The 26,294-nt window shown below is 46.9% G+C and overlaps 1 protein-coding gene across 1 annotated transcript in view; it reads left to right on the top strand.

Annotated features, from left to right (window-relative positions):
• Window positions 1–26,294, top strand: part of Prps (phosphoribosyl pyrophosphate synthetase) — a 33,853-nt gene extending 7,559 nt beyond the window's left edge. Inside the window, exons 2-7 of the mRNA XM_084602153.1 lie at window positions 11,524–11,707; window positions 12,922–13,020; window positions 14,886–15,010; window positions 18,127–18,300; window positions 19,434–19,593; window positions 25,217–26,294. Coding sequence (XP_084458279.1) covers window positions 11,524–11,707; window positions 12,922–13,020; window positions 14,886–15,010; window positions 18,127–18,300; window positions 19,434–19,593; window positions 25,217–25,309 — 835 coding nt within the window. The 3' untranslated portion in view covers window positions 25,310–26,294. The remainder of the gene's footprint in view (window positions 1–11,523; window positions 11,708–12,921; window positions 13,021–14,885; window positions 15,011–18,126; window positions 18,301–19,433; window positions 19,594–25,216) is intronic.

Raw genomic sequence — 26,294 nt, 5'->3', positions numbered from 1 at the left:
ATCCGTACTTTCGCATTACTCCAATGCAGATTCTGCAGTGCTCTTATTTTTTGGCGTCGCTATGGATGAAGCCGGGGCCGTCTGGGAATGCGGCGTAAGCAGTGCTACGCTACTTCCTCTTTGATTAACTACACAAATCGGCTGTAAATTTTCTTCTCTCACATTTTTCAATTCTCTGTCCGCATGAGGCAGCGGTGGCAGCTCGGCCAGAGCCAGTTTAACATTGATGGACTTTAAGCCAGTTGACGGCCTCGTGCATTTTCTTTTCATCTGTTGAGCCCACGGAGATTCGTGGCTGGCGCCTCTTCTGCGTCTGGCTGCTGTAATAAGTTGTCAAAAGATGCTATGCATCGACCCTCCGAGAGACGTAGCGATAGCCGGTGCCATTCGGTAGATCGGTTACGTGAGACACCTCCCAGGTTATCGCGGCGCCAGTATTCTCGACTCACTCGACTCAAGCTGTCAGATGATCCCATGCAGCGACCCTGCGAGGCGTGGCGATAGCCGACACGGCGCCGGTCAGTAGGCCGGTTACTTGGAACACCTCGTGGGGCCAAAATGCCCAGGTTATCCCGACGCCAGCATCCTCTTATCCAGTGCGCTGGCGTTTCTGCGCCTACCTGCTTGGCGTTAAATGAGCCCATGCATCGACCCTGCGAGTTACGGCACGTTCACGCCAGCTGGGTTACTTGAGATGCCGCGCCGGTCCATAGAAGCGCACGGCGCTCCCCTCAAACTTGGCGCGCCTATCCACTCTCTCGACTCGCTGGCAGCGATGGCAACTCTCCATGGCACTGCACTTCTGCAAGCGCAGACAACAGGTGTAGGACCATTAGCCCACTTTTTTTTCAAACTCGCTCCCCCTCCCCTTGACAGTATTTACAGGCCCGTTTCACTCCTTGGTTCTATTCCCTTCATCCATCCAATCGCCAGCTTTCCCAATACATTGTCGCTCTACATTTTCATCGAAGCTCATTCATTCTTCGCTTCTTTGGTGGGCATTTCTTGTTGTGTGAGCAGAATAAAGCAGTCCACATAGATCTGCTTTGCCTGTGGCGCTTTGCAGGAAAAGAAATCCCACAGTTTATTCGATCCCGCGGTGCGCACGTGCATGGGACATACTACCAAAAGTGTCCAAAGTGAGAAGTTTGGAGATAGACTGCTTAAAAGACTTTGAACACTGACCTGTGAATTATGACTTATTTGTTTGTTTTTCTTGTATTTAAAATCGCTGCCAGTACCAAAACAAGGTGTCACTCAAGATCACAGGCAGTTTCCTTTGATTTTCAAATGCAACCAAGTTTTGAATGATAAATAATCTATGATTGAATATTTTCTCGCCTGTTTTGGTTTCAGCAGCTGAGTGATGGCTGTGTGATGTCATTCTAGGTCACGTGAGAGATGAAAAAAAAAAAACGATATAATTGTTGAAGCATTGCAATGAAGGCAAAAAAGCAGAGGTGCCCGTCTGTTGTGCGGTGTCGGTGAATGTTGGAGATCAAGCCTTCCCAGGCATGTATAGTCTGTAAGCCGCGCACGCTGTGCACATTCGAGGGTGTAGTGCTGACGCACATTGCCTTTTGCCATATATTCCGTGAATGCCACATCGAAAACAGCATATGTTGGCTGCTGTCAGCTGACTGGGTGGCACATAAGCACCCATAATCAATTGTATATAAAAGGCTCGTGATGGCAAAAATAGCAATGCTTAATTGTTTTTCTGAATGAGAGTTTTTCCTTCTTTTATGATCTTTTTTTTTTTCATGAGCTACTCGTTTTGTTGACACCTTTTGCTGACACTTTTGCTCGGGACAAAAGTGTCAATATTGTAACTTGTCTAAACTCGGTACAAATTCTGCATTCAATGATTCACATAATTTAAACATCGGAATAAAATGCTGTCCGATATTCATACAAAGCAGATGCAGCTTTTATAAACCCTTTTCTCAAGCAAAAGTAGTTTTTTTTTTTTTTAATTTCATTTCTTTAGTGGGATACCACTCCCAACATCACATTGGTTCATGACGAGGGACGGGTAATAAAAATAGGGTTGCACTGCTGCAGCGAGAATTACTTTTTCTTCCCAAGTTTGGCACTTTTCTTTTTTTTTTTTTTTTTTTTTTATTGCACCAGCATTGGTTTACGCTCATCAACGCGGCGTATCACACCGCCGGCTTCTGGACTGGCGCCTGCTCGTCGAGAGCGCAGCGGCGGTCTTGTGTTCACTTGACAGCCGTCGCGCGGTGCGTGCCTTTTCGTTCGTTTCCCATGACACTGGATCGCTGAATGCCTTAAGTCGTCGATGCAACGCCGCCCATAAGATGACTCCGGATGTCCGCGCGTCGGCAAAGACGAGCAGCAATATGCTCGGAGGTCATCTGCGGCATGTGTCGTCCGTCAGGCGACTCCGGATGTCCGCGCGTCGGCAAAGGCGAGCAGCAATATGTTCGGAGATCATCTGCGGTATGTGTAGACGACTCCGGATGTCCGCGCGTCGGCAAAGGCGAGCAGCAATATGTTCGGAGATCACCTGCGATGTGTTTGTGTGCGTGCGTGCGTGCGCGCGTGCGCTAGGCTCTTGTGTAAAGGAGCAACGGATGCCACGAAGCTCATTCTCACGGGACTCTGGCTGTCTCGCATGGGCGCACGTGACGACGCGGCCGCGGATTCGAGCACTATGGAATGTGCACGCGTGAATTTGTGCGTGCAGCACTACAGCTGCGAGGAGGAACTATGCTGAGCCTGTTGGCCCCGCCCAGGGAATTTACTTAGTTGCTATTGGCTTAGCGTTGTGGTCTTTGTTTAACAAGACTATTTAATGGGGTGTCAGGGGGATTTCGGGGAGAAGAGACGAGTTGCAATAAACGTGCTGTAACCTCGTTCGACTACGAGTAGTTCTCCGATGTGCCCAGCAGGCACACCTCGACAGACCGCCGGTCAGCGCATCCGAGCACTGCGGGTGAGAGAACCTTTTGAAGGCCAGCAGTTGAACAAAGCCGAGGGAGCAGGTCGCATTTGTAGATGCGGCGGGCGGAAAAAGGGGGAAGGCACCTTAGCGGTAGTGGTTGACGGGGGAGGGGGCTCGATCTCGGCACTATCGATTAAGAGATAAGAGCGATGATATTGATGTGGTAGAGGAGGTTGCAGTAGCTCTTGCATGCGTCGGCACAAAGGCCACGTATGTGTTGAGCTACAGTAAAACTGCAATTCAAAATTTTGGTAGTGGGAGGATATCTCCAATGGCACTCAAAATTCTAAGACAAAAAGAATTGGATAGGACAATCAATCTGATTTGGACCCCGCACGAATGAGCAAGCTGAAGAAGGCTACAGCAGAGAAGGGCGTCTGCTGTCGTATTATGATGTGACACAGCATATTATAGAAGGCAGCGTTTGAAACCACCCCCTCTGGACAACTCTCTAGATGGAAAACATGATGGCATGGAGGCGTCTGCAAGCAGATGTTTATCCAAATCCAGTCTTAAATAAATATATATTCCCAGATTTTGAAGATGAGAGCTGCAGGATTTGCGGGCAGAGGGGTACCATGGGAGTGTTTGCATTCCCAAGGCAGGGCAAACAAAATTGGTAGTAGAGAAGCTTGGGAGGCTTTGCTGGAAAGCCCAACCCCGAAACACCTGCTACTCTAGCGGTTCGACTGGCTGAAGAGGCCGCCGAGATCCAGGGGATTTTGGCCGGCATTTGAAGCGGACTCTCACCTCCCCCAAAGCGCCTTTTTTGTCGGGCAATAAAGTTGATTCACTCGCTCACCTTCGCCTCTCTGGACGAGAACGGCGGGCCACAGCTTGGACAGCGACTTCGAAACTTAACTGGCGCAGTCGGACAGCTCCTGTTGTGGCAGAACTAGAGTCTACGGGAACGACTATGGCGACGAGCCTGGTCAACGACGACTCCTGACCGTGACAGCCGCTCGGAAAGCCAATTCGTGAAGGCGCTCCGAGCTTCTTGAATCCGGCACACGGGGACCCACCCCAAGGGACGCAGCGGCAGTCAGGCGAATACCCCTTTGGCATTTGCGGGTGCATGCTATGTCAAAGCCCTGGGTGTAAAGGAGCGATTGCGCTAAGGAAGGGGGAAAATGGCAGAGGGGGTCAGAATGAAGAGTTGGCAGCTGCCGGCAAGGCAGGCGAAGGCGAGGTAGACTCCGCACTGGAGGCTACGTCAGAGCAGTTGGCACTACTGCAACTAAAGATTGTAGAGGCCCAGAAGGAGAATAAAAAATTGGTTCTAGAAACGGAGCGATTTGCGGTGTGGACAGAGCGCGAAGCCTAGCGATAGTGGCAACACCGTCGCGGCGAATGCTGGAACAGATGAAGATAGAAGGCTAAAATACGCGAGCCTAATGAAAGGCGTCCTGGCACCTATGCCGAATCAAGAGCAATTAGTGCCTGGGTGGTTTGAGGAGTCGGAGGTGACCTTATACTCGTACGACGTCCCGACCGAGTGGTGGGCCGGACTGGCTTTACCGAGGCTGAGCGAAAGGATGCGAGGGCTCCTCGTACGGTTATCAGCAGACGTGAGAGGAGAAATTTTGCTTCTTTGAAAGACAAAACTGTTCGCGGACTGCGACTATCAGCCGCAACATAAAAGACTGTTCTCGTCAAGCAGTAAAGCGACAAGAGAAACCTGGGAGCAGTTCTCCGTACGACTGGAGAATTATCTCTGTAAAGTGCGCACCATCGAGGAGTTCAAACAGCAGACGGTGACTGACCGAATCAAGGAATGCTTAAGCGCCGATGCAAGAGCACACGTTGCCCTGAATGAGAAAAGGTTTCCCCAAACCTAGTAACCTCGTAGAGCTTGCAGATAACTTCGAAGAGAGTCGGAAGTGAAGGTCAGCGGTAGGACTAGCTGCGGCCGCAACGGCAAACCACCATGCCGAGAAGCGATCCGCTACGTCATCTCAATTGGGGAGGCAGCACGGCTGAGAAGCGTCCCGGGCGACAGTGCTATAGGTGTCACGAGAGAGGCCACTTTGCAAGGGAATGCCTGAGGAAAGAAACTGCCGCAACAAAAGATGGAAGCAGCAGTCGCAGAGGCGAGAGGCAAGTTGTTGCTCGAGTGGAAGTTTCAGTTAGTGAGGAGAGCGCGACAGGGAGCGTCAGGCGACAGAATGAGGCAGGCGACAAACGGATTGCCACAATATAGAGCACGGGTCAGCAGCTCAGAGCCTTGATTGATTCAGGTGTATGCCGATGTGACAGTCCTTCGTAAGTCACATTGCCGCGAGTATGAAGGCGCGGTGTCAACGATGAAGCTGACAAGAGCGTTTGGGAGTCGGGTAGTCGCCGAGCTGGCTTATGTGCCATTAAAGGCAACGGAGGGTACTCCCCTAGTGACGTTCAACCCGTTCGAACGAGGAGTGTTGTGTGCGCTTACCAATGAGCTAGTCGCAGACGTAGATGCACTGATTACGCCAGATGACTACAATGAGCTTCTCTGAGAGAGATCAATAACGCAAGCAAATGGGTTAGTAACTCTGGAATTATACACATGAACCAGATGACCGGATACGGGGCACACTAATGTGGATGCTGTAGCGTTCGTCTTTGAGGCTGAGCCTGCTTCCAGCCAAACCGAAACGAACCAGACAGTAAGGCAGCTGTTCCGCAACGCTAAACTTGCCGACGAATCGCTAAAAGAAGCTTGGGTGCAGGCTAAAGAAGGCTCGCTTGGCATGCTTATATGGGCTGCTCTTCCACCGAGAGCCAGTTGCCAGACACCAGTGTTGTCAATTAGTACTACCATGGGAACGGTGCTCGGAGGTTTTAAGGTTGGCGCATGAATCGATGTGGGCAGGGCACCTGGGCGAACGTTCGACAGATAAACAGTTCGGGGAAGGGGACGAAGTGTTGTGGCTGGAGAAGGAGGGCCAAGGCAAAATGATGGGAAAGTGGATAGGACCGGTCAGAGTTATACAAAGGTTGCGGCCCTACCTAATCGAGTTGGAAGGCGGCACACGTCGAGCTGTGCACTCTGTTGCGTGTCGAGGGTCCTGTATTGGCTGTGGCTCTGGTCCTCTGGGGGACTGACCCGCAGAAGCGAAGAAGAGACATGGGCTCAGGAACAGAGAATATTAAGAGAATTGTATTGTCATTATTAACACAAAGAGTGTCATAGAAGTAGACGTCACATGGCAACAACAGAGACCACAAAGGGGAAAGAGAAGAACAATGGGGTCGGGCGCTCTTATATAGAGTTCAGTCTTTCAGATCACGCCCTTTTCCACCAATCAGCGGAGCTCTCTCTTCTGCGTTGACGCTGCGAACAGTCGAAGAGGTGGATAGGTCCAAGACCGTTGCTGGGAGGCCCCCAGCAACGGGGGCTCCCCAATTCTTTAGAATTTGTTGTTCTCACACGAACACACGCGCAGCCGTCATGTGCCTTAAGCATTTCACACAGGGAGGCAATCGCAGCTCAGGCAAGTATCCGAGTTCCGTAGGTCCAAGACGAAGGGATATGGGGATGTGTTCTACCGCTTCCGCCGCAACGGCACACATCGTCCCAACCTTTGTATACTCGTCTCGGATGGCGTTGTGGATGCGCTATTGGAGAACGCAGCCATGAAGAATGGTGTTTTCGCTGCAGCCACAGATGCCGGCTGCTGGCGCCACGTCGTCGCCTCGAGGCAGCGGCATCGACGGTACGGCCTGCTGGGAACGCTCGGGTTTCCGGGTGGAATTCGTCCGGCAAACAACGAGGTCCACGAACTCAACTCCAACTCCGAGCGTGCCACGCGCGCGTTAATGTTGTAGGCACAGTTTTCGAATGGGACAGTGACTTCGGCGACGTTCCTACATTCTCAACACCGTCTGCCGAAGGAAGTAGCGTGTCGGGCGAAGCTTTGAACCACCTTACCCCATCGCAACGGGGAGAGCTGACCACGGTCGGTGCTCGCTAAGAATGGACAAGTATTCGATAGTAAGCCGGGCAAGTGCAGCGCTGGTATGCACAGAATAAGGCTGAAGGCAAGAGCTGAAGTGGTAGCCGGATATGCGTACCAATGGTGTTTCGGAAGGAAGTGGAAAGGCAGATAGCAAACTGCGTGAGTGGGGTCTGATATTCCGGGTAGAGCGCGGCCACGTCCATCCCGTGGTTTGTGTATCTAAGAAGGACGGCGGCATAAGGCTCTGCTGCGACTATCGCAGGCTCAACAGTATTACGGATGCGGACGCCATTCCCCATGAACATTCCCGGTGGCAAAGGCGCGTTACATCACCCTCATGGACATGCTGAGGGGATATTGGCAAATATTTTTAGATGGCCAGTCTCAAGCATTGAAGGCGTTCGTAACGCCGGTTGGGCAATACACTTGGAAAATGATGCCCTTCGGGCTTCGGAACGCTAGCTCCACGTTCCAGCGAATCATTAACGAGGTATTAGCACCACACAGAGTATTCCTTAGCTTACATTGATCATCTGTTCAGAGCGGCTGCAGGATTTACTGTGAATGCAGCAAAGTGCTGATTCGCAAGAGGGGAAGTGGAGTTCCTTGGTCACATAGTAGCACAGCGTGAATCCTACAAAGGTCAGGGCAATTGAGGAGGTTCCCCGGCCCCAGGCGAAGCGGCAGCTGAGGAGTTTTCTCGCGGTGGCGAACTACTATAGACAGCTCCCGTGCTTTCGAGGGCATTAAAGAGTTCAGGGCGCGCAACATCGCTGTATCCACCAGACCCTTATAAGGATCGTTTCTCCTAGCCACCGGTGCCTCCGACTACGCCGTAGGAGCATGTCTTGCACAGTGCGACGAGGACGGGAACGAACGCCCGATCGCATTTCTAAGCAGGAAGCTCAGTCCGGCCCAGACTCGGTGGACCACAGTCGAGAAGGAAGCCTACGCGATCATATGGGCACTCGGTAAGCTGGCGGCTTGGGTATTTAGTGCACAGGTGCGTGTGGTAACGGACCACAATCCCCTCAAGTACCTTACGCTTGCCAGACAGTGCCAAGTTGACTCGCTGGGGTCTCGGCACTCAAAATGCCAACGCCGATGCTGTGAAGGCTTGTCGCGGCCAGCTAAATGGAGTTTAGCGCATCGAGGCAAAGGTAAATGGCTTGGGGACGCTTTGGACTTTGTCATTGCGTGTGTGCGCGGGATGGCGGGGTGTATTTAATCTGACGCCAGCCGCGTCGCGTTATTTGCTTGTGTGTGGCTGCACGCTCATCAACGCGACGTAGCACCGCTGGCTTCTGGACTGGCGCCTGCTCGTCGAGAGCGCAGCGGCGGTCTTGTGTTCACTTGAGAGCCGGCGCGCTGTGCGTGCCTTTTCGTTCGTTTCCCATGACCCTGGATCGCTGAATGCCTGGCTGCAGGTGCGGATTTCAAGTCGCCGACGCAACTCCGCCCGTAAGACGACTCCGGATGTCCGCGCGTCGGCAAAGGCGAGCAGCAATATTCCCGACCGCGGGTTCAGAAATCATCTGCGGTGTGTGTGCGAGCGCGCTAAAGGAGCAGCGCGTGCCACGAAGCTCATTCCCACGGGACTCGGGCTTTCTGGCACGGGCGCACGTGACGACGGCCGCGGATTCGAGCACTATGGAATGTGCACGCGTGAATTTGTGCGTACAACACTACAGCTGCGAGGAGAAACTATGCTGCAGGCTGTTGGCCCCGCCCAGGGAGTTGATTTCGTTCCTATTGGCTTAGCGTTGTGGTCTTTGTTTAACGATGCTGTAACCTCGTTGAGCAGGCACACCTCAACAGACCGCCGGTCGGCGCATGCTAGTATGGCGGGTGAGAGGAGAAATCTTTTGAAGGCCAGTAGTTGAACTCTGGACAAGCACGGGTGGCAGCTTGGACTACGACTTCGAAACTTAACTAGCGTTTTAAAAATTCGAGGACACCTTGGCGACTAAAGTGATGAGGCGAAAGCCTGAGTGCTGCATTCTGCTACGCGACTCTTGCGCATGTAGCGATGAATGTTGCTACGGGTAAAGTGAGCGACTACTCTTTTACCCGTGTCACACGGCACTGTAAAGGCATTTGAATAAAAAGACACTTTCCCAAAAGGAGTTTCTTCGTAAGTGGCGGCCGTGTGCTGTGCGATGTCAGCGCACGTTAAAGATCCCCAGGTGGTCGAAATTACTCCTTAGCCCTCCACTACGGCTCCCCTTTCTCTCTTTCAACTTTCACTCCCACCTTCCTCCCTTCCCTTAGGGCGCGATTCAGGTGTCCACAGAGCAAGTGTGACAGATGCTGTGCCTTTCCCTTCCTGTGAACCAACCAACCAACCAACCAACCAACCAACCGCAGACACACGACCGAGTTCGATCGCCTTTCCAGAAGTGGTCTTTTCCGTAAGCGGAGACAGTGCCACCTAGAACTAGTTGATCACCGATCTCTTTAAGGCTGGAAAGGAGTAGCCTCCAGACCAGTGGACACAAATGATAATCTTTTAATAAATAAAAAAAGCAAAAGTGAATTTTCGTGTCACGTTTATACATTATTAAAACGTTTTACGCTTTGCAGAAGGTTAACTATGCACAATATTGTAGTTTTTCTGCAGCACTCTCGTAACCATTTCAAGATATCACGTGGTGACGCAAAACTGCCGGTGCGTATGCGCGCCATCTTCTTAACGTTTGTGAACATACAGTAGCTAAATTTAATATACACAATGTGTTATAACACAATTATTTGATTTATATGTTTCGATACGTGGGTTTATTCTGAGTGATTTTGTTTCAAGATCTAGCGCCACGCTTGCGATAGCGTCCGGTAGCAAACGCTAAAAAGAGATCGCCAGCGTCAAGTGTCTGCTACGCAACTCCTTTTGAATAAAAGTCTCAACTCGCTAAAAGACCGCTTAGGTGAGAGTTTTTGCTTGCTCGTTTGATACAGGTATTTACATTCTGCGAGTGCATTTATTCAGAGAATTCTGCTTGGCAGCGAGATCGCACTACTTTTATCTTTGCAGTTGTTCTACGTTTACTGTTGTGTGGTTAATTTTACTGGGTGCGCGGCATTGATTAGTAATTAATCAAATAATTATGAAACTAGTAGTAATTAGTCATTATTAGTAATTAGAGGTTAATTAGCACTTAATATAATTAGTAAATGTCTAATTAGTCATTCATTAGTAATTGATAATTAATTTGCATATGACTATATAAGGCACGCATTCGCGCTTACTGTGGTGGTGCTCTGGGATTGGTGGAGACCACCACATCTTCCAGTGTCGACCAACCTCAGTCGCCTCAAAAGCGTGACACTTTTGCTAATGACAACGATGAGGCAATAATAAAGGCTTTGGCCTAAAGACACCAGCAAGAACCTTAGTGTTACGTGGTGTGCCTCGCTCACACATCCCATCCCCTCCCCACTTGTGTTGCACTGCCAGACGGCACTGCATAGGGAACAGAGAGATGGGGGGCATTGTCAAGAAGGGTTTTAGGCAACGAGAAAAGAACAAAGGGAGTTTGAAAGAGTGGGGAGTTGAAGGCTAGTAGAATAGTGCCTTTCTAACACTTCATTTCATAGGAATATAGGGAACTGGGTTTCAACACTGTCTTGTATCATTCACACCCCACCTCTCTGATGTCTCTCTCTCAGGGAGAGAATTGGAATAGAATGGTAAGTGATGGAAATAGAAATGGAATATATTGGTGGAGACAGAAAAGTGCTGTGTCAATCCATAGAAGCATCATTAGTGTTGTGGGGCGATGTCGTGAGAATGCCCCAATGCTGGCTTAGAGGCTGAGGATCTTGTCCAGTAGTAATTAAAAAGAAAATTACTAGCTCGTGGGATGAAGCAACAGGTGGCCGGATTCTATCTCATGCAGCAGGAGCAATGAAATGAGGACGTCAGCCCCTGAGGCATCGGATGACAACTTCTCATAATTTATTGCTGCCCTGTTACCGAATGGCTTTAAAGTGTCCTTGTGGTGTGGAATTTCATCAGTGCTGCCTGCTTGGGCTTAGATTTTGCTGTTTTGTTCCGAAATGCTTTAAAGCTTCTTCGATCTGGGTGTGGTTTCATATTGTGAAAAATTGGCAGGGAAGAAAGAGGGGGGAAAAACGAGATATGTAAGCACTATCATGAAGATGTGTTCTTGTTAGTGTCCTACAATTATGTACGGAATATTCACCAAGAAGAAGTTAAACCGCAGAAGACTGTACCAAAGCTACTGACACCGGAGACTGACCTCCAGTGCGAGAGAAGAAAGGGGTCTTGAGAAAGCCGTGCTCGGCAGGAGTGCACGCTAATTTGTGCTGAATGGGACAGGGATATGAAGGACAGGCCTCCTTTTCGGTGTTAATGCTGGTCATTTGGTCTGAGGACTTGCTATAGGCATCTGTTATGCAGTTACGCTGAGGATAGTGTGCGTGGTTTATTCTTTTATTAGGAAGTGCACAAAGAAAGGGTAGACTCTGAATGGTAATATAGCAACATGGTGCAATGCTGATGCCCCAGTTCATGCTGTGTGCAGTGAATGAGAGCCAGGACATGACTGTGCTCAAAAGCCAAATAGTTTAAAAACCCTCCATTTTTCTTTTGTGCAGTGTGGAAGTTGGAGAAAGTGTCCGTGGTGAAGATGTCTATATTATCCAGAGCGGATGTGGAGAGGTCAATGACAACCTGATGGAGCTTCTGATCATGATCAATGCTTGCAAGATTGCCTCTGCCTCGAGGGTGACTGCTGTCATACCATGCTTTCCTTATGCGAGGCAGGACAAGAAGGACAAAGTAAGGCCCTTGATCTGCTGTGCTGTGCAAGCACTGCATGTGCCTGCTTGTAGTTGCACCATCTGTGAGCAATTTTGAATGCCACTTAAGCAGAGTTTTTTGTTGTAGTTTTCCCTACCTTTTCCCTACCTCCTATTTGCCTCCTCTTTTTTTTTGTTCCAGTGTGCCTTTATCATGCCATAATTCTGATAACTATACAGTAGGTATTGCAGGCAGTGCACTGCTTTCCTTTTCTCATTACTCCTCTTTTTAATGAAGCCGCCGTGTGCAGGTGGTTGCATTGGCGAGCTGCTCTAGGCAACAGCTGTGAAATGATTAATCACGGCGGGCTATGTTATCTACCCAAATGGAGCTTATTTGCTGCAGTTTTTGTGCAGTGTATTCAAGGCTCTTGGGGGGGAGATGCTAGGCTGCAACTTCTATGATATTTATCGACACTGATCAATATGGTATGGAGGAGGCCAGCATATTTAGTACTGCAAGATTTTCCAGTGTGACTGTTCCGTAGGGACTGTCTAACATGCTGTGGAATATAGCCATACAGTAGAGTTGCCACTTCCGGTTAACTTGTCATGTAAGCTGTAACTAACTAAGCAAAACTTTTGTGATTATGTTTTACAAGTGTTGGTTATACTAGGAGTAATATTCCGATTTAAATCGCATCATGAGAGGCTACATTAAAGCCGATTTTTGCTGTTCAGGGCCTTGAGTCAACATTCTCTGACACTAGTGTGAAATTCAACTCATTTGAGGTTTGTAGTTCTTCGTTTTGAAAGCTATGCGTTGGCAGAAATGATATGAGGTAATGAATGTAAAGCTTTGAAGTCTGTGTTAATAGCTGAGCAATGTTCAGCATTTTACATTACACGAATGGTAAGCATGTAAGGACAACTTTCATCCTCCCATCAGGTGCCAAGGAACATTCAGGCACCTATTGTTGGTACTATTTTACTGCCTTTTGGCATCTTCCTTTTATTCACCTTTTCACTTTAGTTTGTTCCCAGGTATTGCATTGCTATCTTGTGGTTTCTTCACCTTTATCTTTTGGGTGCATGCAAACTCGCATAAATAACTAACTAGCCTGTTCTACCCAAGTTGCCTTCTGTGCCTTGCTTACTTGCCAAGAAGGCATTTAAGCTGATGCCTGGACAAGCTAAACGTGGTTCACAGCAGCTGTAATAACCAGGTTTTACAAATCTGCTCTTTTTTTTCAGAGCAGAGCACCAATTTCAGCCAAGCTTGTTGCCAACATGCTGTCCGTGGCTGGCGCTGACCATATCATTACAATGGACCTCCATGCATCACAAATCCAGGTAGGTTCGGCATTCCAGAGGAGTGGAACATTTAGTACATTAGGTGTTGAAATAACACATTTGAGAATGCATTCCAATAAGCGGTACGCATGATCATAGGTGCGGCACTTCTTGGTTGGCAGGCTGATTAAATACCATTTATTAGATTTTTTTTGTTGGGCTGTGGGATCTGTACTGTAGTTTTGTCATGGTTTTTCTGTCGAAGTTTTGGAAACTTGACATAATCTGTCCCCCAAAGTGTGTTGCATATTTTATTGCGATAGCAGTACTGTGCCAGGTTTCGGCCCGTCGCATTCGTCCTGGGAAGGGCCACGTTTGACCTTGAACAGCTGCGAAGAAGAGGAGGAGGAATAAAAGGAAGAACACTCGGTCACCAGCAGCTAATGCTTTCGCTCCACATTTGATTCAGCAGCATTGAACCCTTCTCATTTATATGTGAGCTGGCAGCTTATGCTGTCGTGTCATACTCCTAATCGATGAGCTTAAGTGTCCCCAGTAACACTGATAGGGTGTGATAGGGGAATAATGTAGCAGGCAAAAAAAGCTTCTGCTGTTGCTGTCGCAATTCAACTAGAGTTAACCAGAGTTAAACCCCAAGTAATTGTTTTTTTGTTTTTTGGCAGCCAAAACTTCCACTCTAGTTCTGTTGGAGCATAATACTGGCTTTTTCACTGTATGGGCTGTTTTAGCCAGGTTTGGAAGTTTAAATACGTGAAATTTCATTTTCAATATGAGTAAGGTTAGCGTTCCTGACATGCATATGCATGGTGATCCATAACAACAGCGCGACAGACGGGACGTGGAAGAAAGGAAGCAGCGCTCTGTGTTGTCGTCCTTTCTTCCACGTCCCGTCTGTCGCGCTGTTGTTATGGATCACCGTGCACACCAACTCGCCCAACAACTGGTATTGTCGAAATGCATATGCAGCTATTTGGCTGTCGAATAGGAGTTGGGATCTGTCATTGAAGAAAATTAACAAAATGCAGAAGCCAGAGGCAGTGGCAAAAGTGTTTTATTAGAATAAGTAGCACAGCTGTGCGTTTTGGGGTGTCACTCCCGCGCGCCTCGCAGGCTGGTGGGCTCTATCTTGTTGTCATGTGTTATCTGCTAGTGTAGCGCTGTGCGCTGTCATCACCCCTTGAGGGCACTTGGTTAAAAGCAGGTGCCCTCATTGTGTGTGGGAGCATTTGAAGCCATGTGTTCAGATCAGGTGTTGTGGCTACTGCAACGGTTGAGTGGCATTTGGTTGAGTGGCCGTTCCATCGCTGTTTTCAGCACACTGAATTAAATGGTCTTCCGCTTTCTTCCTCAAGCTAGTGCCTCAGCCAAGAGAATGTTCTATCATTTAAGTTCCGTTAGTTTTTTCTATTGGCGATAGGATTTCCTTTGGCAAGCACAGACAGCTGTAACCACTTTACCAGTAATTAACCAAAATTTGTGCATTAATTGGTGCAATTGGTAATTGGTAAACTGAATACTGAAGCTGAAAAAAAAAAGCTATTATAAATGTTTAGTAGCGTTTCACTGCACATGAATACCACATTATTTCGCTGAAAAAAGGCTAATTCATCCTTAGGAAATACTATTTGCAGGAAAATAAAAAAAAAAAAACCTGAAAACACTGTTCTGAAATAAACCTAGACACAAGTCTGACGAATTTTCAAGAGCCCAAATCCTGAACTTAGAGTGTGTGGTCATTATAGCATGCTGAGACGTCCGCACTGAGATCACATGACCTATTGTCATTACTAATTAGTCACATTTCAATGGCCCTTTGGTGTTTTTGGTGCAGCTATGTTTTAGGGTTGTTTCTGTTTGTGTGTAACTAAACGTGTAGGTCAGCCATGTCTTATGTTGGTGTGCAGGGTTTTTTTGACATTCCGGTCGACAACCTCTACGCTGAGCCTGCTGTTCTAAAGTGGGTTCGAGAGAATATCCCTGAGTGGCGCAACAGCATCATTGTCTCCCCCGATGCTGGAGGGGCTAAGAGGTGTGTGAACCGCTGCTGCTGCCTTGGCACACTTCACTTTTTTTCTTTTGCTGCAGGAAACACTGGGATTATAGTCATACAAAGCAGAAAGCTGGGCTAGTTGGTGTGTCATCATAAATAAAAAGACGAGCGCAAATAACACAGACACAGACATAGGAGAAGACAGGACGAGCGCTCGTCCTGTTTTCTCCTATGTCTGTGCCTGTGTTATTTGCGCTAGTCTTTTAATTTATAGTCATAGCATCAATGAAACTGAATAGGACAGCAATGATACCCCATGAGTGTCGATAAGCGGAGAGAGCACCAACAAAGATAAAAATCAGCCTTCACGGGTCTCCGTTAGTGTCCCAACAAAGAAACAAAGATAGCGATCAACTTTTGCGTTTCACCTAAACCGCCAGGGTGACTCACCGCAAACCATGCGTAGCAGAAAAGGTCACATCAGTTTCTTTTTTTTTTTTTTTTTTTTTTTTTGCAAGTTGTTAGTGTAAACACTCTTAAAAGGTCCTCACGGGCCTCCCCTAGCATCCCAACAAAGATAAAGATAAATTTCACGCCTCTGTTGGCCTCTTTCATACTGACAACCACCAACTCTGACCCTGCGGTGACATTTGTGCAGGCAGAATCGGCTATCCAAATGCTGAAAATTTTATTCCAACGAGAGAAGGTTCCATACTGTTCCAAACTGTTTTTTTTTCCAGCCTGTCGAGTATGGGTGACACCATTAAAAAAACTGCAGCGGCAGCTACAGCAAGAAAATTTAAACTCGTTTTTCACTAGCCTGTAAATCACAGTTCCCAAGTATTTACAGGTAGAATGAGTAACATTAATGACATGTTTTCTAAGCAATAAATACTTTTCGCTCCCGTTGCCAGTGACCTTGAGGGGTTGTTCAAACAAACCCAATATCCAACATTTGGGCACTGATTTGTCTTTCATCCGAGCGCCAGAAGGGATTTCACGAGACAAGCTTGCTCTGTTAGGCTGCCCCCCCCCCCCCCCCACACCTTTTAAGTATGGCGTCACGGTGCCACACACTTGAGTGTAGAACGCTGCTATACAGCGGTGGACGCGATGGCGGTAGCTCCACGTGCATGCAGACATTTGGAATCGGGTCTGTGAATGTATTGTATCATCAGCTCATGCCGTTTCTCTGGCAGGCAGTTTTACAGATGCCTGGGGTGCACTTGGGACGCACTGCTTCTCCTACATTCTTGTCAGGTCAACGTTTTTCCGTGGCCACGTCCACATGTGGACAGTTCTGCATTTCACTGCTGCCATCACTTCACTAGTAATACGCCACGGCAGAAGACCGCTCGCCCCCTGCCAACACCATGAATATGCGGCCACTCATGAAGATGACAAGGCCGCCATGTACCGCAACTGTGCCTACCTAAGGCCTCACAACTGCAGGCGATCACTTTAACGCGACAAGAAAAACCCGTGAGAACGACTGAACACACTGACCTGTTGGAAGAAGAAAACTCGTGTAGCATGCTATGCACTACTAGACCCATTTTAAGATTGTGGCTAGTACGAATGTGCTACAGCCAATACCATTTCATGCTACATCTACTCTCAGAATTCACTGCTTGCGGTTGTGCAATAAGTTTATGCCCATTGTGTACTCTTCTCCTTATTACTTAGATTTTGCCTATCAGAATCCGCTTTTGCGGAGACTGTCAACTGCGCACGTGTGCCCGTCACTTCAGGACCGCGGCGTGGAAGTGGATCACACATTGCTGAACCTGTTCTCTCTGTACACAAAACTCCCGACATACTTACTTATGCGGTGGGGTCCCTTCGGAAATATTCGCTTGAAATTCCAAACTTTGCTTTTATCAAACCTTGCACATTTGGTGTCTGTTAATGACCTATTGCGAGTGTCCTGATTAGCATAAATATATTCACATACGAGGATAAAAGCGCTTTTCATAAAGCATCCATGAACTGGGCCGTCATTTGAAGGAAATATGTTGGTGTATAGGTGCATTCAACTTCAGTCAGCATCAGCTTTGAGTCACTTGAAATGAAGTAGGAGGTGATAGCCAGTATGTGAACCTGGACAGCTTCTTCCCTTTTCTCTTCGCTGCTTTAATACCCTTATCCCTTTTCCCCAATGTATGGTAGCCAACTGGAGGCCTTTCTGGTTAACATCCCTGTCTTCCCTTCTCCTCCCTATCTATCTATAGCTATCTATGGACAGCTTGCAATTTGTTGCATGTGGCAGTGTAGTGAGATTTTAATGTTCTTGAGAGGGGAAGGCAGCTGCGACAGTTAATGTAGTTCTTTGCATGACAGCCAGAGAATGGTATTGTTTATGGCACCATTGCCTTTGTTACTGTTTGCAGGTTTGAACTGTGTTGCATTAATATGGCGTTAACTGAATAGCACCTGATTCGCATTCTTAAACAGTCAAGTTTAAGTTGTTTCAGTTGGGAACAAGGTGGCTGTAGCAGTATTTGCTATGGTATACTGACCTACTTGGCTGCAATATTTTTTCATGTGGACTCTTCTACGAGCTCTTCTCTGCAAGGACATTTGATTACAGTGCAAAAACATTTGTTATTTGAGGTTTATTCAAAACAGAATTTGTAAAACTCATTCCATGAATGCCATTAGTGACATTCCCATGTGTATAATTTTCTTCCTTTGTTCTTCATGTATTAATTATGGATTGACTAGATTCTCTCTGCCTATTTGCAGTGCGAGGTTAGTTATGAAATGCTGGCATGTAAGCATTGCTTTTTGCATTTTATTTTCTGTGGCTGGCATATTTTTGTGCATTTTTTTTGTGGAACTTTATTCCTGTCTGTGCTTGTCATTAACTGTGCCCCTACCATCTTAAAAATGGTCATATTTTGTGGGTTTTCGTTATAACTCTTTTCTTTTTTGTCCAAGAACTCGAAAGTTTAAAATCTAATGCAGCAGTAATAAGTGGCAGCTATGAAAAAGGGTAATGGAGTGTGAAGCTTGCCAGTTTATTAAACCTTTGGAAAAATGGTTTGATAAGCAGTGTTGTTGAAGTATGATTTGAAAGGTTAGGAAAAGTCATTCTGTCATCAATCTAGCCCAATATGCTATTCTATACTTATTTTGTGCTTCTTGCATAACAGGGTAACAGCCATAGCAGACCGCCTGAATGTCGAGTTCGCGCTGATCCACAAAGAGCGCAAGAAGGCCAATGAGGTGGCCAGCATGGTGCTGGTGGGTGACGTCAAGGACCGGGTGGCCATTTTGGTGGACGACATGGCCGATACCTGTGGCACCATTGTTCATGCTGCTGACAAGTAGGTGCCTTGGCCGACTTTTGGCTGCTTAGAGATTGGGTTAGGCTAGGCATGCCTTGCCACCATGCTAACAGGATGTCAGAGAGCTCTGCTGAGCTTTCTGCCCTGCTATCAGGTGGATTCTCAGATGCTTTTCTCGAGTTTCAGCATGTGTACTAGCTTTAAGAACATTGCCTGTGCATCAGCCGGCTATGTTGATATCACTTATTTTCTCCTTGACTATTTTACAACCCTGGTAAACTGTAACTTTGATCATAAGCTATTTTTTGCACTGTGTGCGCCACAGGAGTGATTGTATAAGTACTGCTTTTGTATGTGCTCCTGGCGACCGTTCCTCACCTCACTGCATGCCCCCTTCCCATGTGATGTCACATTGTGGCTTGCTGGGTGCGCCCACTCATTGGACGCTGCCAAGCTATGCAAGCAGGTCAAGGCACGGTGGGGCATCGTCACAACTTGTTTTCTTAATTTTTCCTTGTGTGCCAAGCTGAGGAGGGAGAGGAGAAGCATTAATTTTGGTTGCTGATATGTTCGGTGCTAATGAAGCTAGCTTAATGATTTGTGCATTGTGAAGAGGACTGATAAGATACCCACTGCTCATGCACATTTTCTAGTATTGATAAATAGGTTTTCACGGTTTAATGGTTTCATTCAGTCTGGTCTTGCTTGCACTTGTGCTCATTGTTTGTAGTGAACGAATTCATGTGTGAATGCTCACCAGTACATCTTCACCTCTTTTGGATTGTACTCATGAAATACTACATGTAACCTCTTTCAACACAGTCTCTGCAAGAGGGCTGCATGCATTTGCTTTTCACATTGGTGCTGCAAAACTGTAGTTTAATTCTGAACTATGTTTTGCTGTGTTTGTCTACGGTGTTTGTAAATCAGAACAACACAGCTTTTGGCTTAGTTGTTGTAGTGTTAATTGGGCTTATCTATTAAAGTGGGTTGACAGGACGAAGCCAAAATCATGAACACAGACTGGATGCAAGTCCGAACTAGGTTCGGACTTGCATCCGAACTAGGATGCGAACTAGGTTCTAATTTAGGGTTATGCCCATGGTACAAGAGCATGGTAGTGCTAGACACAGTAGAAATGCAGGGCACACAATGGCCGCCTTGCTTTGCAGGTTGATGGAGGCAGGTGCCAGCAAAGTGTATGCCATTCTCACCCATGGCATATTTTCGGGACCTGCCATATCAAGAATCAACAATGCCTGCTTCGAGGCTGTAGTGGTCACAAACACGATACCCCAGGATCAGCACATGAAGGAATGTTCCAAGATTCAGGTACGTAATGTTCCTTGAAACTCTCGTCTTTGTTATTGCGTGCTGATGCTGCATGATATATTTAAGAGGAACACTCTTCGATGGGTAAGATTACACTACTGGTTTTGAATTATGCAGATAGCAGGTGGTCCATGGACGCCTGCCACTATTAAAAAGTGCTTTTGATACGAGTGATGCTGGCGGCATAGTAGTAGTACCAGTGTTGGCGGACATCAGATTGTGGATTAATAATACTAACTAGACGAAACAGGTGGGTGAAGACATGAAATATTTTTATTACATTTCTGCTTTAGAAATAAAATAGTAAGACATGTGAACACATATGACAGCATGAAATTCGTTTATGCTCGGCAAATAATTTATAACCACATTTCTTCTGCCACACTGTTTCGGTTACAGTTTCAGGTTGCCCAACAATAGTTCTGACGTCGCATATGACCATGTTGAAGTGTTTCACTTTTTGGCTCGTGCTTGTGACTTTCTCCCTCCGCCCTGCGCTGCAGGCAATTCGCCGCGAGATTGACCTAGAGGTGGCACCACTGTTGCTCCGATAGTGGGGATTGGCAGCCGGCGGTGCTCGCAGAAACGCATGCGGCGTATGTCTGCTTCCGAGTTTATGGCGGGTTTGTTGGCGACGAATACGTGCCTGATGAAATGCATTAGCGATTTACAGTTTAGACCGGGCAGAGGCTCTTTATTTTTCCTTCTTTTTCTGCCTCAACATAATATATGTTCCAATATTGCAGGAAAATTCCGTGTATTTTGCCAATGCAGCAAAAAAAAAAAAAGTAGATGCGCGGATTTTTGGAAAACGAGGAACGCAACCACCCATTATTTAAATTTACTGCATCGCTTTGCACGCTTTTTGCGTTGTATGGTGCTCACAGGCCTGATACTTGGGCCTGAACATATCATATCGCCTGTTCAACAGCGTGCGCGTGCTTTGTAGGAGTGAGACGGGCAAATTTAGTGTCAAGCCTACGGAGATACAAGGTTCGTGCACTGACCTGCAGTACTTTAGAATGAATCAAGGTAGCCTGGTTCATTCTATCGTACTTGACTCGAGGGTTAAGCAGGTTAAATGTAGCACTGACAGCGTACTGCCCGGCGGGTTGCCGTAGACTGAGTGGACATACACTCTGGCTAGGTAAACAGGCACATATATTCTCCGAAAATGAGATTACTCTGACACTGTACAGGAAACAAACCTTCAACAGACGCCTCAAACGGAAGAAAAAAAGAAAAGAATTGCATATACGAGTTTAACCCGCCATGTGACATCGGCTATATGACTGATGATGTAGGGGCGGGCCTCGGTGTTGTTGACCACGTGCGATTGTTTAACGTGCAGTCAAATCCCACAGCTGAGGAGCGCCTTTCGAAACGACCAGGGTTGAACCCCCCGTTCTCAGCAGTCGAGCGCCCTACCACTGAGAGACACCGTGACAGAGGTTCAACATCAATGAAAAAGAAAGAAAAAAAAAAAAAAAAGAAGCTCGGACAACTCTATCATGGATACAGAAGGCACAGAGTGGCTTGTTCAAACTCTGCGGTCGCATGTTTCAGTAGCTGCGGTATTCCAAACAGAAACGGGAATATACAATTTTGAGCATTTGCATTAAGTTGTATTGACAGCAGCAACCTGTTTTGCTTTGACACGACTCCTAACAACAGCACCGCTTCGTTTGAGACACCGCTTGTCAAAGAATCTCAAGCGCTGAAGACGGCAACTGATGATGGCCTTTCCAGCATCACATACTCGATATGGACATGGACAAGTATTTTGTTTTTAACGGAGCGTCGGGTGATAACCTGTTCATATTTCTTTTGCAAGAGGCAGATAAGTAAGCAAAAGCGCACAGGAACTGCGGAACAAACAAAAAGCACTCTAGTACATGCCACACGCGCACACGTAAATCACTGCGGGCTGGCGCGCGACGCGAACACGCATCCACACTGAGTAGGGTTTGCCGCTATGCCGCTAGGTGGTGACTCTGCTCGATCTCGAGGCCAATGCTGAGTAGGGCTGGCTAAACGCCGTTTAGCAAATAATCCAGTAGAAGTCTGTATGTAGTTATCTTGCAGCTGTCACTGAGTTTTGAGCTGTAGGTAAAGCTGCGGAAACACTGCCACAGTGAAGTGTTCCTCTATCCGGGCTCCACTCCATCGCCTTTCTGATTCCAGCTAGAGCACCACATGCAATGACAGGCATTTTTTTTTTAGCCTTGATTTTTTCAGCAACATATCAGTGCCTTCAGGCATTGATATAATGCTGAGGGGCAAGCAGTCATTTTAAAGATCTGCCTCGTCAGCAGTGGCAGAGTGGTCAGCGCTCTCGACTACTAAGCTGAGTGACCTATGTTCGATCCCAGCCGCGGCATCTGTGAAATACAAAGCACTCCAGTTTTGCTCTAGGCAGGCAATCTCTTCATTTTTGGCTGCTTCTGATAAACGAAGGTACGAGCAGCGCTGAGTGTGTTTTTTTAATGTTGCAGCCTTTGAGAATCAGCAGCTCAAACTTACGGACTGTGAATTGGCCATGTTCAAAAGTGGAAAGAAAATCATACTTCATTCAGCATAATTGGTACAAGCTAACATCCTCACGAAGTCATGCATGTCTGTTTTTTCTTCATCATGGGCATAACGGGGCATTGTTTGCTTTCCTACGAGACTAGGTTTCTCTGAAGAAATATCATGTGGTGCACATTCTACCATTTTGATATAGTTGCATGTTATCTATTATACATCATCGTTAGAGCATTGCCAACCGCGGTGGAAACAATGATCTTTGCCGTCGACAAAGCTGTTTTTAGGAGAGAAGTTGCCAAATTAACATCGTTTTCGCAAGTAAGAACCTTTTTCATTGCCAAAATACAGTCACTGCTTCTTTAAACACGTCAATACATTTAAACAATGCAGTGAACTGAAATCTTGGACAAAGGCGAGGCAACTGGAAAGCAAGACAAAGATGGACTTTTGAAATCTATACCACATACAGATTATTGCTCATAGACATGTATCAACACACAACAGGCATACATGGTTAGTGATGAAAGGGGAGTCGCTTGTTAGCTGTGGTCTTTGTGCTGCATTAAGTCAGCTATGTCTATTACAGTGAAAGATCGTTAATTCAAACCTCGATAATTCGAATTTTCGGATAATTCGAACTACACCACTTGATCCGGCCAAGCCCCATAGAGGTCTGTGTAGGAAAAACCCTGTTAATTTGAACGCGAGTCGGTTCCACTACAGATAATTCGAGCTCACCGCCGCAGCGTCTGGGCGGCTTGGCGCACAGCACGTGACCAAAAAAAGAAAAAGACATCTCTGCAAAAGAGCGCCATAGTTGGAGGCTGCGCAAATCCGAAACAGGGACAGGGAACCAGGTAAAACCATAGAAGAGTGGGTAAAGCCTAAATGGCGCTATGACTGGCGCAGCGGCCAGCAGCGCAGAGTGTAGTGGTTGGCGGCCTGCGGTGGCGGCTGCCTACTCTCTTTTCCGCAACTAAATACTTGTTAGTTCGAGCACTGTTAAATCGCAAATACGGATAAGTACTGTGGGCGCGGTCCCAGCCAATGCCCATGAAAGGCTATGACTTTGGACGGGCACTATGAATTATGCGGAATTTAATTATTTTATTTATTTTTGCGAGAGCCATCCATTCTTCCACCCATCAGTGGTGAATAGAAGCATGCAGTGAGCCGCGATCATAACGCCTGCTTTCAGAATCGTTCGCTTCAAAAGGAGTCTGCGCGTTCCAATGATGGAGTGGCACCAGATGGCCCCAGACCCAATTGCCCAATTGCCCAATTGCCATGGCATGATAAGGTGAACATACTGAAAATGAACCCCCCCCTCCCCACAGCTAATATCAAAAGGTAAACACGCCGTGATGTTATCGCTGCGCAGCATCTTGGTGCACTGCCAAGAAATGCGTTGTGGACCATGACGGTGCGAAACGGAGGGACGCGCTAACGAAAAGTCGGGATTGGGTGGGTTCATTACATTATGCAAGTGAGTTTGTTACGCCAGTAAATACCGTACATTTACCGTAATCCAAATGGTTCTTGCAAGTTTTTTCAGGCCATTCGATAACTCGAATATCAGATAATTCAAACTTTTTTTCCCGGTCCAGTGAATTTCGAAGTAACGAGCTTTTACTGTATATGTAGCTAAACCGTCCGCTGTGCTACATCTTGTTTCATGGATAGTACCTTGAATAGGCCCTTGTTGTCACTTACACGAGCTACACTTGAAATTACAGAAACATTGCATATTGCATTGTGAACTAGGGGTTATGCTAGCAACAGTGCTGAAGTGGCATAGAACATAGCGGGAGAGGAGGTAGCAACCCAAAAGGTTAAAAAAGTGTACGAATACACAAGGTGGCGTTAGGGCAACTGGAGAGTAACGCTATGGGAAGGTGCAAAGGAAGAGGCCAGTGGCAGTCACCACGAGATGGCATTACATTTAGTTTGTTGAGGGGCTGTAGTGCTCGCTTATGCTCGAAGTTCCAGTCAAAGTGCGGCATGGAAAGTTGCGTGGCATGTTGACATCGGTGAGTGTGTTCTGCAGGCATGAAATTTTCTATTTGCACTGGAAATTGTGCAAAAGGTTATTCGGAAAACTAATACTAGCCGTTGTCACTGAACACCTACAAATTCCTGATAGCAATTGAGAGCATATCTACAATAGTTAACAAGTTCACTCTGATAGTTAAGTATCTACCTAGTTAACATTACTCATTTGTGTTTTGATGTCTGCCAACACTGGTATTTTTAAGCCACAGATGTTATTTATTCGTCACAAAATCCACTTTTAACAATTAATAGGGGTTTTCGCTGAAGCAAGCTGAGCAAGCAACTGGAACCTTGGCTCTTGATGCACATGTGGCCTAACTGGCTCGCTGATAACTTCATTGTGATCTAGTGAGGCTGCTGCAGGAAGTGCAGCACTGTTGAGCTGAAGCTTCATAGCTCTGACAGCACTAGGATTCTGTCATGGTCATTTGATGTGGTGAGTGCCGACTTGTGATTGCGCTGTAAAACTGTCTTTCTGTGCTCACTGTGATTGTGTAGGTAGGGGATTGCAGCATATTTCTTTGGTGCTAATGTTGCACATTCCTTTATGGGAAATAGCGAGCTGGTGACAAGAGGCATTTAGAGGCGTTACCTTATTAGGTTTTGGTTTCCTTCCACTCTGGCTCGGTTTTTCAAAAGCAGTGGGTTGTTATGCTGTTGCAGCATGTCACCTGTTGTCGTGCTTCCTGAAAGAACATCATATTTGTGAATATTGCAAAGCGTGCATGATTCACCTCTGCTGTTAGTTTCTCCTGTACGGTCAAAGAGTTGGTGGTTTGACTGCACTTCTATTGAGGTTACCTGTAGCAAAAAAAAAAAGTGAGGCCAAGTATTCTTTCTGTTTTAGATGAGGCAGCAGTCGGGGAAACTTATATTCCTCTTCCCCTTCCTCTCAAACCTCTTATTCCCTCGTCATCTCAAGTTTGGGTTTTGTCCACCGAGCAAAACCTGCCTGTCCTCCTTTCTCCATTTCTTCCACTGCTCCTTCCTTTTCTTTGCCTTCTTGTGTTCAAGCAACAGCGGGTGTTTTTGTTCTTTGCAGTGTATTGACGTCTCCATGATCCTTGCCGAAGCCATTCGCAGAACACACAACGGAGAGTCGGTGTCATACTTGTTCAGTCACGTGCCCATGTAGCTGGGATGACAACAAGAATGCAGACATCAACACTGCTGGTTTATGCTCCTTCCTCTTTGTTTTATCACACCTTTTTCTTCAGAGGCTGTCTTCCTCGGTGATGTCTTTTTCCTATTTCAGACCCCAAATGCAGCACACAATCCCCCTTCCCTTTCCTATCATCATGATCAACTCCTGCATATGCAGCGTTGTTCTCGCTATAATATTTTGGGTACCACTGTCGCAACAGGCACTGGCTGCTGGGTGGCATTGAAACGGGCACCACCCACCGTGGTCTCAGGTGGACAAGTGCAACCACTGTTCGATTTGACAATGTTGTGCCTTTCTGGTCAGCTAGTTTCATAAGGAATGTTGGCATGACAAGATTGTGTGACGCATCCCTTTTCTTCCTTTTCGCGTTCTGTTCATGAGCTATGGGAACACAGATGATGTTCTTCTCTGCATTATTAAAGTTGTGGACAAGGAAAAGGAGATAAGGGTCTTCTTAGGAAGTGTGATTGAGAGTAGAACAGTTACAGTGTTTATCAGACTTGTGCTAATACTTCACCTTAGTGCCATGCCTACTGTTGGCTGGTGAAAGTCACCATGGTAAGGAGTATGCAGCTGGGGATGGGAACTGTTTTATTAAACCGGATCATGTGTTTAGTGAAAATTGGCATTTCTTTCTTGCTTTTACTGGAAGTACAGCGGGTGGTTATGTTTTATGTTGCCTATTGCCCTAAAGTTTTAGCATCTCAATTTGAGAGTGTTTCTGCACTTGAGAGAGAGGCTTTTTTACAGAGATGGTGTTTGTTTTGTAAACGGCGCATATGTCAAATGGTTTCTTGGCATTTTTTTTTGTAAGTGCGAAGTTGATGTGCCATCTGACTGATCCCAAATAGTACTTCTGTATAGCATGTATGCCGCAGAAAAATGTTCCGTATACCTAGTCGGCACATGCTTGTGTGCATCCACTGTGTGCATTGCTTGTGCTGTTTTTTTTTTT

Source organism: Amblyomma maculatum, chromosome 4 (assembly GCF_055883805.1).
Source record: "Amblyomma maculatum isolate TAMU_Amacu chromosome 4, ASM5588380v1, whole genome shotgun sequence".
NCBI classification, from domain to species: Eukaryota; Metazoa; Arthropoda; class Arachnida; order Ixodida; family Ixodidae; genus Amblyomma; species Amblyomma maculatum.
Note: the sequence above shows the minus strand (reverse complement) of the source record. Positions and strands in the feature narration are given on the sequence as shown.